At 51.3% G+C, this 20,767-nt stretch overlaps 1 protein-coding gene and 1 long non-coding RNA gene across 2 annotated transcripts; both read left to right on the forward strand.

Annotated features, from left to right (window-relative positions):
* The first annotated feature begins 13,156 nt into the window (after positions 1-13,156).
* LOC110473173 (uncharacterized) lies at positions 13,157-15,013 on the forward strand. The gene is made up of 2 exons (XR_013340916.1): positions 13,157-13,657; positions 14,564-15,013. It is a non-coding gene; the product is annotated as an uncharacterized LOC110473173 (long non-coding RNA).
* A 1,881-nt stretch (positions 15,014-16,894) lies between these two features.
* On the forward strand, positions 16,895-20,397 carry SLC32A1 (solute carrier family 32 member 1). The gene is made up of 2 exons (XM_021535478.2): positions 16,895-17,483; positions 18,238-20,397. The coding sequence occupies exons 1-2, from the start codon at positions 17,112-17,114 to the stop codon at positions 19,423-19,425; spliced, it is 1,560 nt and encodes a 519-aa protein (XP_021391153.1). The 5' UTR covers positions 16,895-17,111; the 3' UTR covers positions 19,426-20,397.
* Positions 20,398-20,767: the final 370 nt, after the last annotated feature.

Raw genomic sequence — 20,767 nt, forward strand, 5'->3', positions numbered from 1 at the left:
AAGGTGAGATGGGACTGATGCTGCTGTGTCCTCCTGAGTCACGGGCATTTGTATTTATTAGTGCTTGAAAAATCTGCTTGTTCTATTGGCCATGAAAAGCAGCCTGTGGGGAAACACGAAGTCATCACTGAGAACAGTGTCTGCCTCTGTGCAATGAATGGAGCTTGTGGTCACAGAGTGAACAGCAGAAATAGATGGTGCTGCTGCTCTTTATTCCCTCCTGGAGCAGTGGCCTTCCCATGGGTGATGTGAAGCAGGATTTGTGCGTTGGCTGGAAACCCTGCGGTGGGAGAACACAGGGCATGGGGAAAATTTCCAGGGTAGAAGTGAAATGAAGTTAAAATTTAGATTGGGTATTTAAATGTGTGCAGGAAGTGTTTAAAAAATATTAGTGAAACCATCTGCCAAAGTAGCATTTGCTCCTCCTAAAGTAGCCTGAAGAGAGGGGCACTGTAAATAAGTCAATATATCCCTGATTTACAGAGATCATGCCTTGATAGCTCCATGTGTCTGTATTTTCCCCTTGTTACACCTCATTGTGATGCTTTGGATCCTCTATTACCATCACATGAATGAGCTCATGCTGCTCCTGTAGGTTCTTTTACAGTGTCCAAGGGCACCTCATACACCTGAGCTAAAGACCAGGAGCTTACAGCAACCCATCCCCTTGGTGAACTTCCTGAAATCAGTGATTGCTGACACAGTGTTGGTGTTTTCCTACAAACTGAGGGTTCCAGCCTGAGCCATTCCAGTGCTCTCCCCCCTCAGTGTAAAGTTCTTCCTCATGTTGAGGTGCAATTTCTTGTATTTTGGCCACTGCTCCTCATCCTGCCACTGGGCACCATCCTCTGACATCCCTTGGAGATGTTTATGTGGATTGATGAGATCTCCTCTCAGTCTTCTCCAGGGCAAACAGCCCCAGCTCCTGGAGTCTCCCCTCATAAGGGAGATGCTCCAGACCCCAAATGAATTTTGTGATTTCCACTGCACCTCTCTAGTAGCTCTTTCATGTTCTGAGGAGCCCTGAACTGGACACAGCACTCCAGATGTATATTTTCATATGTCTCTTTGCTGTAAAATCCTGTTTAATGGTAGTAAATCAGCACTGCCAACAATTTTAAAAGGTATTTCTCATTATATATAGATTTAAGTACATTGCTGTATTTGCCAAGGGAGACAGATTGTTAAAAGCCAGAAAAACTCTCTTGGCGCTCCACAGGGCCACACAGCTGGAGTGAATTTGAATGTTATTGTCTCCAATTAAAAAAAAAAAAAAAAAAAAAAAGCCAATTTTAGAAAAAAAAAAAATAAGGATCAGGATTTTCCAGTAAGCCTAACTCATGCCTGCCCTTTAAAATGTTATAAATAGAAGAACATCATCAACAAACTCCTTCACTGTGCAAGAGCCTAATTTCTTCCTCTCCACTGGGATCTGGTGTGTTTTTCAGAGTCTGTCATTAATTGTGCTGTATTGTGAGCATTTTCTGCTTCACTAGTTAGTCAGATAGGCAGCAAATGGAGTCAGCTCTAGGTCAGAGAGCACAAAAAGCCAACTCCTGCTGCCTCCCAGTCAGGTAGGGATATTGAATTGGGCTCCACATAATTGAAAACATTAGCAGGCTGGACAATAAGCCAATTCTTAAACACACGAGCATGAAACACAACAAAGAGGCAAGGTCTGAAATTCCCAATGAGCCTGATCCGTCTGCCCATGAAAGCAATAGAATTTTCCTCACCTCTGGCAAAGGGATCAGAGCAGGGTGCCTGGAAAGAAATACCAAGTGCCCAGTGATCTAAAGGTAGAGATCAAAATATTTAACTTCCCCAAAAGCTGTGAACAAAAGTAAGCTTAGCACTGACAGTTTTTGGACAGACATGCTGAGACATGGAAAAATATTTGGGGTATTTTGCCATGTTTTTAAAAATGGATGAATAAAACCATTTTCTATCTATGAATAAATAGGCACAACTCAGTTGCCTAGAGCATCTCCTTCCCTAATTTCTTGTCTAGAAGTTGCCTTTTGCCTCTTTCCAACAAAGAAGGGAGTTCTGAAAGGCAGAAAATACCCCTCTGTTACATGGTGTGCATTTTCCCAGATATCAGCTCTTGTTTAAATGAGACCTGGACCTCCAGCTTTCCTGAATATTGTGGTGTTTTCACCTTGGCTAAAAGCACAAAAGCTGAGGGATATCACCTGGCACTGCAGACATGATGCACAAAATGTTTGCTGATTGGGAAAGAGCCACACTTGAGAATCAGACATTGGGCACTGAGTGAGTGATGGACACTTCTCAGCCTCCCTCTTTTCCAGCTGAGGAGATAGCACAGGCTGACCCTGCTTCCCCTGGACAGTCTAAATGCCAACCAGGGACTCTGCAACAAGGAATAGCAGAAGCCAGCCCCATCTCTGCTGGGCACAGGCACAGTTTGCAGTAGCTGAGTGTGTCCCTGCACGGGGCACAGCAGGTCCCCTGTGCCAGGGACTGTTTGGATGGCTGTAGGCAAGAAATATCCCTGGGTAAACACAGAAATATTCCATGCAGGATGTGTAGAGGATAAACTTCCCACATGGCCATAGCTATGACCTCTCTTTTCTTAGTTTGCTTTTTTTGGTTTCATTGTGTGAGTCAGAGGCAAGGAAGACCACCTCGGCCACGGGAATGTGCAGGAAGAGAGGTGACAGTACCTTAAATGCTCTGCTGCTTGTTTACAGCATAATGCAGCCAGAGGAGAAAGCAGAGGCTCCAGCTCACATGGGATGTGCAGGGAAATGGTGCCCTTGGGGATGGGCTGCTCTCTATGGAGAATTTCAAACTCCCACTGAGGTTCACCTCTGCTGCTAAATGTGGGGAAGAGAGAGGCAGAGAGGTGAGTGTTCACCACATCTTCTTATGCAGACTTTTTTTTTTTCTGAGGCAATTATCATATTGCTTCCCATCAAACATCAATTTGCATGTTATGCTGTAATATCAGGCCTGCAGGCCTGGTCCCCACTGTGGATGCTGTGACAGCAGCAGCCTACACATGCATTTTAATCAGAGTTATTGCATTTGCTGTCTTCCATGTGTCTTGTATAAGAAATGCAGAATAACAGTCATGGCTCTGCAAAATATATAAGGAACTGTGCAAACACACATGATGGAGCTTCCCTTATCAGGTGAGCAGCACTGGCAGCCACGTCCTCTGGGACCTGTGAGATCAGGGATGATGACGTGATCTGAGCAGAGGAGATAAGGCAAGGAATAATTCCCTTCACGCTGTCTGAGGCCTCCTATCTACACAATCACAGCCCCTCGCTCCGTGTCACCAGCGTTTGGCACTCGGTCCAACAATGCCCGCCCAGCGTGTCAGAGCACAGCAAAATGTTCCCACTGGAGTCAGCATGGATGGGTGGGGGATGGGGATGGATGGATGGATGGATGGATGGATGGATGGATGGATGGATGGATGGATGGATGGATGATGGATGATGGAAGATGGATGGATGAGGGATGGATGGATGGATGGATGGATGGATGGATGGATGGATGGATGGATGGATGGATGGATGGATGGATGGGTGTATGGGCATTGGTGAGTGGCTGTACCTCCAGTGTCTTCCCAGGAACCTACAGAAACTGCCCTAGAGAGAATCTGAGGACATTAAACCTGCATCAAATCACACTCTGCCGTAACTCCATAGGAAAAAACATATGTCTCCTGTAGCCACCGTGTTCTGTATAAAATAGATGAATCTATGTCAGGATGAAGGTTGCCAGGACTCAAGGAGTTCTTGGACACTGCTCTCAGACACAGGGTGGGATTCTTGGGGGTGCCCTGTGCAGGACAACACTTGGACTCAATCCTTGTGGGCCCCTTCCAGCTCAGGAGATTCTTGATTCTATGTACAGGGCATGTGCACACATTTCTCCACCTCCACATTTGAAGGCAATTAACTTTATTACGTCTCAGGAAATACACTTGCTCCTTTCACAAGGCAGTACTCTGCTGAGGGGGGTGTGCCCATTCAGAAATTCTTCTTTAGAACCTCAGGCATTGCTTTTTTGCTGATGCAAATCCCACGTCAGAGGCATGGTGCAGCAGCTGTGCAGCCTCACCGTGGGCACAGGGAAGTGCTCCAGCTGTACAAAGCACAGCTCACAGCATGCCTCGTCAGGCACGGGAGAAGCACAGTGGGTTGTAAACGCCAAGCTGATGAAATCTGTGTGAGGTGTTAAATGTTCAAGCGGTAAAACACATTTTAGCTCTTGATTTTCTTCAGTTTCACTCTGGAAAGCACGTCAGAGGTGTGTCCCAGTTCCTGAGAGCAGGCGGCTGGGGAGGAGGAGGGGGAAGCACGGCTCTTATGCAGGTGAGGGCTTGAATGCCATCGGTGACGGCAGCAGAAATCCCTGGGATGCAGCGATGGGAAGGCGGGGTGGGAACTCCTGGAATCAGCTCCTTGGGATGATGCTGCTGTGCCCACTGCTCGTACAGCCACAGGGGCTGTGAGGATCACAGACCAGCTGTCTGCAAGCAGCACAGGAACATGGGTCACCTTGGTCGAGTTTCAGAGCAAACACCTCGCAGGGATGAAGGGGGCAGTTCACAATGCTCAAAGAATCGGGAAAGAAAATGACTTTCAGGCTTTGCAACAGTTTCAGAAAGGTGAAAATGAATCTGTGCCTGGCCCCAGCCCTGTGCTATACGCTGACACCTTTAACAATGTGCTTTTACTCCTGGTGCTGCTGCAGCTGAGGCCCCTCCACCTCTCGCTGCTGCGATGTCTGCACGCAGGTCCATGTGGGAGAGCAGTTGCCACCTCAGCAAACGAGACAACTCTGCTGGGGCTGCTGGCAGGGAGGGAGCCTCGTGCTTTTACAGGTGCTGTGAACGTGATGATGGCCCTGGCCGGGAGCGAGAAGAGGATCCCTGCCTTGTTTCAGACAGGTTTCACTTCAGGGCAGTAACCCTCCTTCCACCCTCAGCACATCCCCATGTGAGCTCCTCATGCAGTGCTTGGGGTCTGACCAAAACTGAGCCCTCAGTCAGTCCCAGGGTGAGTCTGTCCTGGGACACGAGTGAGTGGAAAAGGCTGAACTTCCACTGCTGAGTGGAGGACAAGGCACACAAGCAGCAAAATCCCTTCTGTTGTTACAGGTGTTTAGTCTGCCCCCACGTCAGGGCACTCCTGCAAAGCCCCCCTATCCCTGGAACTGTCCAAGGCCAGGTTGGACAGGGCTTGGAGCAAAATGGAATAGTGGAAGTTGTCCCTGCCCATGACAAGGGGTTATAATGAGATGGTTTTCAGGTTCCTTCACACCCAAACCATTCCGTGAGTCTGTGAAAACAATATTTTCTTTACTATCACTAAGGTTTGGATCCTGGCAAGGTTCTGTGTGTGTGTGCTGGCAAAATGGCACTGGTACTACCTGAAAATCAAAGGAAACAATCCCAGAATGACAAGAAAGCTGGGAAAGAACAGAGAGAGAGATACAGAGTTTGATCATAAAATAAAACTTTAATTCTTATAAAGCCCTAAATGAGACACAGGAAAGGCAAATATTTGTTCTGCTGCTGACCTTCTCAGGCAAATAGCACATCAGCCCCTGTGGGGCTGGAGGCATTGTGCTGCTGGGAAAGTGAGAAATCACCAAAAGCCAGAGTGGGCTGTAGAGAACCAGATGATTACTCAGGGGAGTCGAATTCCAGCGCAGTGAGAAGCCCTTACCTGGATGAATGTGCCCAAATAACAGGTATATTTTGCCATTACTTTTTGTTGCTGAAGAGAGAGGGATTAATTTCCATTGTATGTCTGGAGTTGAAATTCAAACATTTTTTCAGTGTATGTATAATTTTCTGCATGTAATTGGTCCTGCCATCTCAGATAGAGAATAGTTCTTAGTATTTTGAACTGAAAAATGATCTTCTAAAAACTTTTGGTGGAGTTTTCCATTCAATCACATTAAGAAGCTGATCTTGGTGATGTCTGTGCCTTCAAGGACACAGCACTGCTGTCACAACAGGGAAAGGTGCTCAGCTGAGCTGGGCACACGGCACAGTCACAGAACCACAGAGTGGTTTGGGTTGGGGAGGACCTTGGAGACCATCTCATTCCAACTCCTACCATGGCCGGGGACACCTTCCACCAGACCAGGTTGCTCCAAGCACAGCCCAACCTGACCTTGGACACTGCCAGGGACAGAATATCCAACCAATCACTTGTTTTCAGCTCCAAAAAGTTGTATTTTTGCTCCTACCTGGACTCTGAGCCTTTGGGGCTGACACCAGCCAGCAGAGCAGTGGTGGCTCTGCTCTCTGCCCAGCCTGGAGGTTAGGACAGGTTTAAGACACAAAGGTAAAGACTACCCAGGAGATGAGCTACAAAATTAACCCCTGGCTGATGGGTTAAAGGGGAGTGGGGTGGGTGTGCTGCTCCTGGCTTCAGGTCTCTTCCTCACTGCCCTCCTCCTGCCAAAAACACCCGTGCCCCGAGCCTGTGTCTCTGCTGGGGCAGCTGATCACCTCGGTAATGATGCCGTTTGTGCCTGATCTTCCAGGATTAAAAATGAACTGTGGCTGCTGCAGCTTCCACCTTTGCCGCATAGCAACGAGAGCAGAAAGTCAATTAATTACCTCGGCGCTGGAATCCAGGGGCCCTTTGGTCCTCGGCTCAGCCGAGTGTGTAATGGAAAAGAGATGGAGGCAGGCTGCAGCCGGCCAGCTGGGAATTGCATGACAAAGTGAAAGATGAGCTCCGGCAAAAAGAGGAGAGGAAGGGTGCTGGGGGAAGCCCTCATCCCATAGGTTCATTAAAAATAAGTAAGATGCTACTGATTACACAATTATTGACTTATTTCCCTGCTTTCAGCCCTGGTGATGGTTCTGCAGACACTCTGTGTTGTTGCAAGGCACCACCTGAGCCCCTGGAGACATGGATTATCTGCTCTAAGCCCTCCCTGCTTCAGAACTGGGCTTTCAAGAAGTTTATTTGGGTAATAGTTCCTTTTTGGCTGCTGTTTCTCTGGGTAATGGTCCCTTTAGGGCTGCTGTAGCCTCTCACGTTGCCCCAGAGAGTTTCCAGCCAGCAGCTGTTCAGAGCTGGTTTTTAAGGTGGCTGTTTCACTGCTCTTCCTGCTTTCTGTGGTGAAGGTTAATGGGAAAATCATTCTGAAGATTGAATTTCCCTGGAAAGATTTGACTGATGGATATAAACAAACCAAGAAGCCATGGGTGGGGGTCTGAACAGCTACTGGGTTGGACTCAGCAGGAGGACATGCTGCTTTTAGCAGCTTCTCTGGAGACAGGGACTTGTAAGGTCATCCTCAGTGCTCCCAGACAGGACTCAGTGACCACTGCTCTGTTCTGAGGGAAACTGGAAAAATGAAGGAAGATAAGGAATATTTTAATGTCCCTTTATCAGATCTGACAGCTTCAGAGCCCTCGGTAGTAGTCTGTTAATGAGAGCAAATAAATGTTACCTCTGGCCCCTCTAGTTCAGCTGTGTCACTCAGGTCACCTGGCAGGGGCTGGGAGAGGGGACAGCAGGACTGGGGAAGGAGAGAAGGGACAGTGGGAGGGAGGAGCATGAGCTGGGATGTGCAGGAGCCTCCAGCATGGAAAGTGGCTGAGCCAGGGCGTGAGGAGGGGTCTCTGTGCGGGGCTGTGCTGCAGTGACAGCCAGCGAGGTGACAGAGGGAATGTCGGGGAGAAATTTGACATCAGGTGCCAGGAAGGAATCCTGGTTTGTAGAAAGGATCAAACCTAGAGAAACCAAGGAATGTAAAACCCTCTAGTTTAACTTTCCCTCTGGGCACTTCTGTCCCATTGTCAGCTGGGATGTGAGCTGAACCAGGCTCCAGTGATTTATCTACAGTGACAGAGCTACAACGATTGAACTGGAACAAGGAAGTTTAATCTCTGCCTTCCTGCACAAGTTGGAAATTTGGAATCCCAGGCTGCCCTTTCCCCATCAGGGGTTTGTGCTGTGTGTAGAAGTTTTTGGCAAAGCCAAGTGCCCAGCTTTAACAGCCAAAGACGTTTGGTGTGGCAGGAAGGATGTCAGCTCCTCCTGGGCACACTGAGAGGCTGCTGTGCCCAGCTTGGTGAGTTCAGTGACATTTGCAAGCCTCAGGAAACAAATCTTGAGGATCTGCTACCTGATGCACCACCAAATGTTTATTGGATAGCTGGTCCTAAGGTGAGGTGTTTCAGTGTGGGAAGAGAGTTCCTGAATCACAGTCCTGCTGTGGGACAGCACAGCCCTCTCCTTTCCAGCCTGGCAGTCTCCTCTCATTCAACTCTCTAACGTGAAGAAGAAGTAACTTTAAATCTCAGTATTAATTTACCTCATCTGCAGTTTACATGTGTGCAGGGGGAGGTAATCACAGAGCTGCCTTCCCTGCTGTTCTCTTCCTGAGGTTTTATAGTCTCCAAATTTCTTTTTGTCATAAATCAAATTAACTGAATTGCTTAAGAAGCACTGTTCTATTAAAAGCAAATAGTGTTGTGATGCCAAAAGTTTATTATGAGAATGATGTTTTTAATAGTAACACTTTGGAATTACAGGCTGCTAAGTTCAGAGTTTCAGTTTAAAGACTGCTTAGCACTCCTGTGTGAAATAAATATTCTGATATGCATTTACAGAGGCCTACAACATGGTACAAATGGATGAAAAGCTATAAATGTGCTTTAAATATTGGTTATTTTACTTGCTGAAGATCCCTGGATCCCCACACAAAGCTGCAGAGGTGCCTGAGTGGGTTTGGGAAGCTCCTGAGCCACAAAGAGTGAGCCCAGCTGGTGCACTCATGGACTCCTTCATGGGATGCAGTGATGCACTTCACCAACAGCTTGTCCCCTTTATTAGGAGCTGTCCCCTGCATTAGGAGCTTTTCCCAGGAGAAAAGTGGTTGGGGGAACAGCAAACCAGCACAGCAAAGCTCCCCAGCAAGGCTCAAACCCTGGAAAAGCAGCAGCAGAGGAGGGTAAAGCCCCTCCATAAGCTGCAGGGTGGCCCAGAGGGATGCACCACACTGGGCTGGGCTCCTGGAGTGCTCAGTGCAGGTACCACGAGCACCTCTGAGCCCCAGCAGCCACCCTGTGCTGCTGCCCTCAGCTCTGCAAGGATGGAAGCAGAGGGCAGGAATGCTGCTTTAGTGCCCAGAAAATACTTATTTGCAAATGTTTTTTAATCTCGTTTTCCTTCATCTCTTAATTCAAAGGCTTAAGCTAAATTCATGGAAAGGCACAGAATCTGTCCCTGTGAAGCAGAGACCCTTGGGCTCCTGGCAGCTGCAGAGCAGAGCCTGGGTGAGAAGCACCCTGCCTGCCCCTGGCCTAGTCCTGGGACCATTTCTGCCTCTTATGGAGCAGAGCATCCCACCAGGAAGTGGCCAAAACCCCCACAAGAGGTTTGCTGCAGTGGTAACAGGTGAAGTTTCTATTTTGCCAAAATATTTGCTGTGTGTCAGTGTGAGCTGCACAGCTGGGCACTGTGCTGCTGCATCACCAAAAATACATCCTCTGCTGCAGCTGTGGTTTCCAGCTCATGGTGTGTTCCCTCTTTATTGTCTCCTGGCAGGGGACAATTCCAGTTCTGCCCTAGAACCTGTTCTCTTTCTGTACTTTATCCTAGATGAAAGAAGGAAGACTTCTCTGCAAAGGTCTGGTCTTCTGCCTGTGGGGTTGATGTTGAGACCCCCAGGGCTGGCTGGACTCCTCTGGCACCTCTGGACAGGAAACCCACTGCTTGCTTGCTTGTGAGGACAATAAATATCACAAATATTACCCTGTCCCAGCTTTGCTAATCTGAAATGCTGTCAGGAAAGCTTTTCAGGCCAGAGCATTTGAGAAACTCTGTAGAAATGCTGCATTTAGGCTGTAATTACTGAGTGCTGTCCCCATGACTGGCCCTGGGGTCAGCACTGCCTGCAGTGTGAGGTGCTGAGGGTTATGATGGGCACCCCTGCAGACAAAGACACCGTGCTGAGCTGACCTCCTGAGCTCCATTGCCTGTGCTGGGCACAGTAACTGCATTTCCTGCACCGTGCCAGTGCAGCTCCAGCAGGGCTGGCTCTGCCCTGTGCCAAGTGCCCCTCTGGCTGCAGACAGTCGGGCACTCACACCCTCCCCTGTGCTGCAGTGAGTTTTCCAGCACTGTGCACTGCACTGCTCACACTGGCAATGTGGGATGAAAGGGAATGATGTGTGTGGAGCCTTCCTGCAAAATGAGGGTTTTCCTTTTTTTTCTTCTTTTTTTTTTTTTTTTTTTTTTTTTTTTTTTTTTTTTGGCTTTCTTTGCTGGAAGCAGGGCTCTGCCCGCAGTGCAGAGCAGAGGCAGCCAAGGTGAGTGCAGCATCCAGTCCTTGCCCAGGAGCAGCAGGATGCCCTCAGCTGGCAGTGGGCATGCAGGGGGCACAGGCAGCAGGTCAGGATCTCTGTCTCCTCCTCTCCAGCAGCACGGGAAGTGTTGCTGTGGGCTGGGCTCTCCTTTGGATCAAGCCCTAATTACCTCACTTTCCCTTTGGCTTTTCTTCGGTCACAGCAGCAGCTTCACCTGGTGATTTCTGAAATCAGGTTTTGACTGTATCCTTTACACGGAGTTTATTTTTTGTCTCTAGGAAAAAAAAACCCCAGACTAAGGAATGATATCTGCACACAGATGCTGCACATCCAAATCCTGCTGCTGGAAACAGCACCCTGCACATGTGGGGCTCCACAAATTGATGTGGGAATCAGGTTCAGAGACCCAAATGCAATTTTGCCAGTAGCTTCAGTCCTTGGCTTAGGTGAACCTGGTTTCTGTCACTCCAAAGCACTGAGACAGGTCCTGGTAAAGGGAGAGGCACAAACCTCTGCGTGCTGCCTGGCCTTGTGGGGCTTGGCTGAGCTGTCAGGAACATCTCCAAGCAGGATCTGGGGCTTCCCAAATTGCTCCTGTTGGCTTTTGGATGGAGCTGGAAGATGTTTGCAGGAGATGTGAGGGGCTGTGTGTTGCTGACCTGCTTTTCTCCGAAATGGACACAAAAAGGAGAAGGCACATGGGCAGATGGGGGATGGAGCAGGCTGAGACTGAGCCCTGCTGACAAGAAACACCCCAAGGCAAGCTGGCTGCTGGCCGGCCCTCGGCATGAGAGGCCTTCCCACAGATTAAACACAATGAAGAAAAAACACCATTAAAGAAAAAAATATAGATTAAAGAAAAAATATAGATTATATAAAAAGGCTGCAATACTGGGGCATCACCTGACCACCAGGAGACATTTCCTGTACAGACCAGTTGCTGTTTGTTGCAGCCTTTACAAGTGCAGCAGAAGAGATTATTATTTGAAAGTTGATATTAAAAAGCTTGGCACCTATGAAGCGTGCACCTTCCTTTCCTAGTCCATTGTCATTTCCTGTGAAATTCAAGAGCGTGTACATATATGAATATTTAATTTGACAGTGATGAAGCTTTATATATTAAGTCAATGAAAATGTTGTTAGGCTCGTGGGAACAATACTACAGAGTAGTGAGTTGGGAATTTGGTACCCAGTGGCTACCACTTAATTTTGATGTGAAGCATAAAGACAAACAATGGGTTAAATTTAATTCCAACCTATGGTAAGTGTTTTGGGGAATGTGTGGTGCTCAAATTGCAAATTAATTTTTAGTTTATATATGATAATGGTTTATCAAGGCTCTTCCCTCTGGGAAATGGAAATCACAGCAATTCATGTACAAATTTTATCCCAAATTACAAAAATTATTTATTTTGCAAATAGTGAGGTTAAATCAATAAACCTTTTTTTACATATGGTAATTTTTTTATTGTAATACACATTAATCTAAAATTTTGATATTCCCAATCCTTAATATGTGTGGTCTTTTTTTTTAAATGAGTCTGCAATTTAGGCAGCCATTTTGTGTGTTCAGTAAAAAAAAATTAAATCAAGAGGGGACATCCACTGCGGGCTTTCTCCTGGAGACTCTGCCTTTGGATTTCCCTCTGTTATGGTTATTTTACTGCAGAGTATCTGCCAGCGTGGCTGTTGCTGTCTTTGTCTCGAGCACCGGACTGTGGACCAGCCACAACAGCCAGAGCACAAACCCAGCAGCAGCTTGTGTGATTCCACATGCAGAGTTTTCACTTCGTGATTTTTGCTGCTGGCGAGCTCTGAACACACCCAGGAGGGAGCAGCCAAGGCTTGGGACATTCCAGCAGCCTGAGCTGCAGCCCACAGCCCCCCCAAATCCCTCTCACCGTGCCCCACGTCCTGACTCCGACGCCTTCTCCTTCCCTAGCCGAAATTCCCAGAGCTGTTAACTAGGTCAGGGAGCTGCTCCCAATCCAGCAGTTTATCTAATTGCCTTTTTAGAGTATATCGTGCAACTCTTCATTATCCTGTCAGAGCTGGCCGGCGCGGTGGCGGCGGGGCGATGAGGATGCCGAGCCGGGATGAAGGGCACAGCTGTGCAGCCTCTCCTGTGCATTGCCGGGGCTGCAGGGCTGCCTCGGCCCGGCCAGAAACACAGGAGCTGCTTTTGGCAGCTGCAGGAAAAGGGAACAGCTTCCACGTCCTGGGATCACCTCCCCAGGTGCACATGTACCTGTGCAGAGGGGTGGCTGCTGCTCCAGGAGTGCCAGGGCTGACCTGTGAGGGTTCTGTTCTTCGGGCAGATGTGACCATGGAATTTTCTGGGCTGTTTGGGCAGAAGGTGGCCCTCAGCCTTCCCGTCTCTGCAGCCGGCAGTTGTGCTGGAGGTGCTCTGCTGCAGGTTAGAGGGCTGTGGGGAAAGATCGTGGCACGGGCCAGGAGTCTGAGCAGGAATCAGGGGCTTGCACACCTGCACTTGGACACTCACTCTTTTCCTGAGTGTTACAGGGGAGGATGAAGGTGAACATTCAGGATTCGCACACCCCCTTTTTCGTATGGTCACAATTTGCAGTCTAGTGTGTTTGTAGCAGCTCGCAGCCCCCAAAGCCCATGAGAACCAAATCCTTTGCAGTTGAGACTCTGACTGAGCAGTGAATTTGGAGTGATGGCCATCCTGCTCCCAAATATCTGCACCTTCGTGCAACTGGCACCGCTCTGTGCCGCCCAGCCTGGAGAGGGGCTGGTGGCGAGGGATTTAGAAAGACAACACACCCAGGATTGGACTTCTGGCTTGCTTTAAATGATTCTTGAGCACAAATTGCTCTTTTCTCTCAGTTTAATAATCAGAAGACCCAGCCACAAGCCTCGCAAGCCTGGTCTGCAGAGATAAGGCAGAGTTGCTGTGCCTGGGGAGGATGGTGGGGTGTGGATGGGCTGCTCCCCGCAGGAGCAGGGCTGCGCACCCCTAGGGCTGCTGGGGAGGGCACAGGAGACCCTCAGCCCGCCCCGGGGAGCGGCTCAGAGAAAGCAGCGAGTGCCAGAGCCCCCGGCTTCAGCGCTGGCTGCGGCTCTTCGCGGGCTCGCTCTCGCCTTTCAGCTTCGGCTGGAACGATTTGCAGCTCAAACGCCCCCCTGAGAGCCGCTAACCTTTGGATAAGGTTTGGCACCATTATCCTGCTTGGGTTAATTGGGAGTTAGGGAGAGCCCAGGAGTGACGCGGCTGCTTCCATCCGTCCGTCCGTCTGTCTGTCCGTCCGTCCACCCGCCCCTCCAGCCTTCCCCGGTGCGCTGCGGGCAGCGATGGAGAGAGAAGCAGAGGTAAATGTCCCGACCCTTCTCTCCACCTCTTCGGGTTTTCCTCTCCTCCTCTCCCTCTTTCTGCGTCCCGCAGCCCTTCCCCGCCCCCCCGCCCTCGCTCCTATTTTTTTGTGCTTTCTACCCGTTTTCAGCCGCCGGTAGTAGTTCATGGGGGGAGAGGGGGAAAATTCTTTTTATTTTTCCAGCCGCTGCTAGAGAAAATCTTCATCTCCCTCTCCTGGAAACGGGGCAGGAGGCAGAGGGGCCGCGGGTGGGTGTTCCCAGCCGGGGAGCGGGGCGGTTCCGAGGTGCGCCCCGCCGGCCGGGAGAGGGGAGCGGCTGCGGGCTGAGCTCCCGGCGCTAAAACCGGGGGGCACCGCGGCTGTACCCCCGCTCCTGTACCCCTCGGAGCCCTGCCCTCCTCAGCATCCCCCCCAGTTTCTCACTGACCTCGGGGTCCCACGAGGCTCAGCAGCCCCCGGCGCCCTGCGGGCTCTCAGTTTGAGGGATTCCCCGGCAAGGAGGGGGCACAGCCCCGGCAGCACTGGGAAAAGAGACCCCCGAGCCCAGCGCATCCCCGGCCGGAGGAACGCCCCGAGCCCGCCGAGGGGACGGAGGGTCCCTGCCGCAGGGCATTCTCTCCGCCCCGGCCCCGAGATCTTGGACATATTCTCAAGCTCCCTGTGTTTTTTTTGTTTTTTTTCTTCCATTCCTTGGTTTGAGTTTTTGCTTTATTGGTTGTTTTGGGGGGATTTTGCTAGTTTTGGTTTCCTGGGTTTGTTTTGGTATTTTTTGCTTGTTTGGTTGGTTTTCTGTCGGTTTGGGTTTTTTGCTTCCTTTTTGTTTGTTGCTCATTATTTTTTAAAATATTATTATTTATTTTGGTTAGGCTTTTTTTTTTTTTTTTTTTTTTTTTTTCTCTGAGAGATGTCTCCCGAGCCCGACACATCCATGACATTCTGGATGCTCAACGAAGAGCCAAAAGCCCATTTCCTCCACCCCTGGAGTGATCATAGAAAGGCTTGGGTTGGAAGGGACCTTAAAGGTCGGCTGGGTCGCTCCCAGTGAAGCACTCCACTCCCGACATCGAGGGCTGCTACCCGGGGGTGCGGCGTGATGCCCGGTGGGACCATTTTGGATCTCCCAGGGGTTCAGGGGTGCCGGGGCGGGGGCACGGATGCGCCAGGGTTATTTGAGGAAATAATCACGCACCAGACAGAGGTTTGGATGCATTTTCGTTCCTTCTTCCCTGATGCCCCCTGCAGCCTCCAGAAACAGAGCTCCTTCACGCTATCTTTCATAACGAACTCGTCTTAGGATGAATAAAAAAAAAATAATGTTAATAAAACCGAAAAATAAATCGTTGGATTAATCCCTCACGTCGTGACACTAATTTTCCCGGGCTGTGAAGAGGAGAAACGGCGGCTGCGGCAGCCGAGGACGGCGGTGATGGCCCCGAGTTTTTCAATTTGGCCCCTTAAATCCCAGCCCGTCAAGACGCTGCTAAACCCGGGGCCAAGCCGTGCCCCGCTCGGCTTTCGCGACCTATCTGTGCACTCACATGTAATAATTCCCACGCAAAGCCAAGGATGCGCCACGCTCAGTCGCCCTCCTCCCCCGCTGCCATCAAAAAAACCCTCATTTTTGGGGGGCCTGCTGTAGAAGCAGCTCGCTCATCCCCGCGCCGGGAGCAGTGGCCGAGAGACCCATCAGGGGTACAGCCCTCACCGCGGATATTTTAGTTTTATTCCGGTTTTTTGCGCCCTTCACCCTCTTTTAACCCTATTTGCTTTTGGATTGTGGCTGGGGAAAAAGAATTAAAAGGTTTTTAAGGACGGGATTTAAGGGTTTTTTACCTAGGAATTGGGTTGGTTTTTTTCTCCATCTCTGCTCAGTAGCGCATCCCACCTGCAACCGCATCCCCGGCGCTCCCTCCCAACTCCCTCAACAACGATACTAGGAAATAATTTAGTAGTGGCTTTTCCTCTCAACTGTAGTAATATAATGTTATTTTTTTGTCTTCCAAAACAGCAAAGGAAACAAATTCCTCCCTTCCCCCACCTTTCAAAGAACATACATACATATATATATATATATATATATATATATATATATATATATATATATATATATATATATATATATATATATATAAAATTTTTAAAACAACGATTCAAAGGCTCTGCCGCCGCAGAGGGGACGTGCTTTCCCACACACCGCCCCCGAATTCCATCGCTCCCCCTGCCACACTCCGGTTGTCTGTGCCATAGGACCGGGATTTCCCATTGCCGTTTTCAGCTATGTTGGCCGCTCACCTCGGAAAAAAAATAAATTAAAATAAATAAAAAATCGTAAGGCTTTTACTTTACAAACGAACATAAGCGCTTGGAAGCAAACGGAAAATACCGGTGTTTTGTTTAAAGAAAGGAGAACCTCAGTGCTGGCTGGTGAGGATGGAGAGCTCTGCACGGAGCATCCCCCGGTGCCGGTGCCCCCGCGGTGTCCCCGCGGTGCCGCTGCGGTGCCACCCGGCTGCGGGCCCCAAACCAGATCTGCGGCCCCGGTCCCGCCGGTTTTGGAGCTCACTGATGCCGGGAATCGTTACAGGGAGCTGAGTCCTCGCTGCCGGTGCGCGGGGGAACTCGCACCGCTGGGTCCCCTGGGCAGGGGCCACTGCCCAGGCCGCCCCCCGCCTCCCAAGGGGCCGCGCGTTTTGGGGGACAGAGAAAAGAAAAAGAAGGGGGTGCGAGGAGGAAAATCCCGTTAAGATCCTGTCGAAAGCCGCCTATCTGCCTCTTCGGAGGAGCTCTTTTGTTTCTCCGAGGGGAAGGGGCTGGCGGCCGGGGGCCTGCGGGCGGGTGCGGGGCAGGTGCGGGGCAGGGCGGGCAGCGCAAGGGATGCGGAGCCGGGCGGGTTAGGGTGGGATGGGGGGGGTCCCGGGCTGCGGCGCTGCTGGCGGGGCCCGGCGGGCGTGGGTGGGGCGGGGGGGAGTGCGGGGGGCTGGGCTTGGCCGGGGAGGCTGGTACCTCCCCCAGAAATGCAGCAATTCTCTCCCCTCTCCTCTTCTCTCCGCGAGGTGGGCGCACTGCGATGGAGACGCGGCGCGCTCTGCCAGAGGCTTGCTCTGCCCGTCTGGTGACATCCGCCGGCTGCTGACAGCCCCCATCCCGCCCGACTCGCCCCCCGATCCCGCCGCGGGGCTCGGCGGAGCGGCGCGGAGCGGCGCGGAGCAGCGCGGAGCGGGCGGCGGGGCGTGCGGGCCCGCTCCCCCCGCAGCGGTGTCATGCCCCTGGGCACCCCGGCCGGGAGCCGCCCGCACTGCGCCGGGACACGGAGGTAGCGGCTCGGAGCAGCTCCCCGCAGCCGCCCCTCGCCGGGCGACCGAGCCCCGTCCAGCGCCCCGCCGCCCGCCCGCCCCGTCGGGTCTCTGCATCCCCGAGGGTCCGCGGGCAGCGGAGTCACCGGAGCCGCCGCCATGGCCACCCTCCTCCGCAGCAAGCTCTCCAACGTGGCCACCTCGGTGTCGCACAAATCCCAGGCGAAGATGAGCGGCATGTTCGCCAGGATGGGCTTCCAGGCGGCCACCGACGAGGAGGCGGTGGGCTTCGCCCACTGCGACGACCTGGACATGGAGCATCGGCAAGGGCTGCAGATGGACATCCTCAAGTCCGAGGGCAGCGAGGAGGGCGGGGAGCCGCCCCTGGAGGGGGACATCCACTACCAGCGGGACGGCACCGGGCCCCTGCCGCCCTCCGCCTCTAAGGAGGCCTGCTCCGAGCTCTCCGGGCAGGGCAAGCCCAAGATCACGGCATGGGAGGCGGGATGGAACGTCACCAACGCCATCCAGGTACGGCCGCCGCCGCCCCGCCACCGCCGCGGGGCACCGGGCAGCGCTCCCCGATCCCGGTCCTGTTACGTGCTCTGTATCTCGGGCAGAAGCCGTGGGCTGGTTGCAAACCGCCTTCGAGGAAAAGGGGGAAAAGGGGAAAAAAAGGGGCAAAAACCAGAAATAAAAATAGGTGAAAGATAGAGGCGAATAATAGAGCAGGAGGAAGGAATGAAAAGGAAAACCAGATTTTAAAAAAAAGGAAGGTAAAACCCCTCAGCTCAGTTTTCTGCTTTGCCCCCCCACTCCCCACCCCTGAGCTGGGCACAGTGCCAGGGGGGGACCCAGGCCCCAGCCCAGTGACACTGCAGATTCTGGGCAAGGAGAGACAGGGGGCCTGGGGGTGACTGGCTGGTGGTGGGGCTGCACTGGTGTGAGCCCAGTTTGGCTCCTCGGGATGTCCCCAGCTATGGAGGTCTTGGTGCACTGAGAGGGGACAGAGAGGGTAGAGACCGGAGCAAAGCCCGGGCACCCAAAGCTTGCTGGCCTGTGGTGGGTGCGATGACGCGGGTGTGACTGTGGGGGTGGCACGTCACAGGGACACGGGGGGTGCGTCACCGTGACTGTGTGACCGCCTGCGTGGGTGCCGTGGTGCGTGGGCAGGCAGAGAGCTCGCACGTGACCGCCGTGGTGCGGCTGCGTGTGCTCGGCCGCGGGCGTGGGCCCGGGCCCCTCAGACATCCAGCAACACGGTTTCCATTTTGTCTCTTTCTAGGGGATGTTTGTTCTGGGCCTGCCCTATGCCATCCTTCACGGTGGATACCTAGGACTCTTTTTAATAATTTTCGCTGCAGTGGTTTGCTGCTACACTGGGAAAATCCTTATTGCCTGTCTTTATGAAGAGAATGAGGATGGGGAGATAGTCAGGGTGAGAGACTCCTACGTGGACATCGCGAACGCGTGCTGCGCGCCCCGCTTCCCCACCCTCGGGGGCAGAATTGTGAACGTGGCTCAGATCATTGAACTGGTCATGACCTGCATCCTCTACGTGGTGGTCAGTGGGAACCTGATGTACAACAGCTTCCCCAACCTGCCCGTCTCCCAGAAGTCGTGGTCCATCATTGCCACGGCAGTGCTCCTGCCTTGTGCGTTCTTGAAGAACCTCAAGGCAGTCTCCAAGTTCAGCTTGCTCTGCACATTAGCCCACTTTGTCATCAACATCCTGGTGATCGCCTACTGCCTCTCCAGGGCGCGCGACTGGGCCTGGGACAAAGTCAAGTTTTACATTGATGTCAAGAAGTTTCCCATCTCCATTGGCATCATTGTCTTCAGCTACACCTCCCAGATCTTTCTGCCTTCCTTGGAGGGGAACATGCAGAACCCCAAGGAGTTTCACTGCATGATGAACTGGACTCACATAGCAGCTTGCATCCTTAAGGGACTCTTTGCCTTGGTCGCCTACCTGACCTGGGCTGATGAGACCAAGGAGGTCATTACAGACAACTTGCCATCCACCATTAGGGCAGTAGTCAACATTTTCTTGGTGGCCAAAGCCTTGCTCTCGTACCCCTTGCCGTTCTTTGCAGCTGTAGAAGTCCTGGAGCGATCCCTTTTCCAAGATGGAAACAGGGCTTTCTTCCCCAACTGCTATGGGGGTGACGGGCGGCTCAAATCCTGGGGACTCACCCTCAGATGTGCCCTGGTAGTTTTTACCCTGCTCATGGCTATTTATGTCCCCCATTTTGCCCTCCTGATGGGTCTTACTGGGAGCCTCACAGGCGCAGGGCTCTGTTTCCTGCTCCCCAGTCTCTTCCACCTCAAACTCTTGTGGAGGAAGCTCTTGTGGCATCATGTCTTCTTCGATGTTGCCATTTTCGTTATAGGTGGTATCTGCAGCATCTCTGGGTTCATCCACTCTTTAGAAGGCCTCATAGAGGCTTTCAGAACCAATGCTGAAGACTAAGGAGGGACCAGAGTCGGGTGCAGGAAGAGAATCGCATCCAACATCCGCATAGCCAAATAATTCTGCATCCCTTTAATGGAAAGAGTCATTATTTTCGTTACATGCATCCAACAAATTCTATGTCATAGAATCTGCAAACTAAGGAATAAGAAGAGATGAAAGTGCTCGCCCTGATGTCTTTTTAAACAAGCTCAGATTGAAATCTATTTTTTTGTTATTTAGATTTTTTTGGAAAGAAATTATCTGGTGCCCCACCCCTATATCCTCACTCGTTGCCTGAAGCTTGGCCCCCCACAAACGGCCTGTTGGGAAACAGTCGCAGTTTTCAACACTCCTCACAGATATGCAAATCAGTGTTTCAGGAGCTGAAACACAGCTGCCGATCCCATGGGGTTGGGAAGCAAACCCGCTGTGGGCGCCGGGAGCAGGGACTTTCGTTTTAACATTTTGAGAGATGGATGTAGACGAGACCCAGATTGTACGACCGGCCCAACAAGCCCAAGCAGCGTCTGACGACCGGTGATGCCGCTTACCTGCAATGTTTACACCGTAGTCACATAGATGTCAGGACTGCTCGATTCTTCCATCCGAATCCACACCGAGGATCGGCACTTCCCATCAAATACAAATGTATTGCCTCTGGTTGAAATCGCAGCCCTGGAGTCCACTTCTCGGTGACTTATGTTTCGTTTCGTTTTAACAATTGTTATTTCTAAATTATGAAAAGCTAAAAAAAAAAAATATATATATATATATGGTTGGATTTGATGTCGTTCAGGATTACAGGAACAAAACTATGACACAATTCATTCTGTGCAATCTACCAGATCCGTGGAGCTGTTTCCAATGTACGTGTGGTGTCATTGTGGTAAATAAGATGAAAAATGTATATCAGAAAAAAAAAAAAAATCTATCTTTAACATATAATGTGGTACATAAATATATGGAATAATAAAGAGAAAACATAGACGATGAGGCTGGCCTGGTTCGTGGGGGGCTTGGAGGAGCAGGGCAGGGGCAGAGCAGGTTCATCCTCCCCGTGTGGGAGCTACAACACATCCTCGGGCTGAGGGGAGGCAATGCTGGGTTTCTAGAGAAGGTGGCATTCAGCTGTTTGCAAGAGGTAGGAGACATTTTTTGGGAGAGGTCGTCTTACAGCTGGGGGTGATGGGGCTGCCCCTCCTCACAGTTTTGCTTTCCCCCGTAGTGCTCGGACTCCAGGCACGGGAGTTTGCAGATGCACCCCGGGGTTTTTGTTCTTGTGAAAGAGGAGGAAAAGAATTCCCCGCACGAACAAACAAAGGGGGAGAAATAAACGAAATAAAAGGCTGGGTGTACCCCT

This window comes from Lonchura striata, chromosome 17, assembly GCF_046129695.1.
Source record: "Lonchura striata isolate bLonStr1 chromosome 17, bLonStr1.mat, whole genome shotgun sequence".
NCBI classification, from domain to species: domain Eukaryota; kingdom Metazoa; phylum Chordata; class Aves; order Passeriformes; family Estrildidae; genus Lonchura; species Lonchura striata.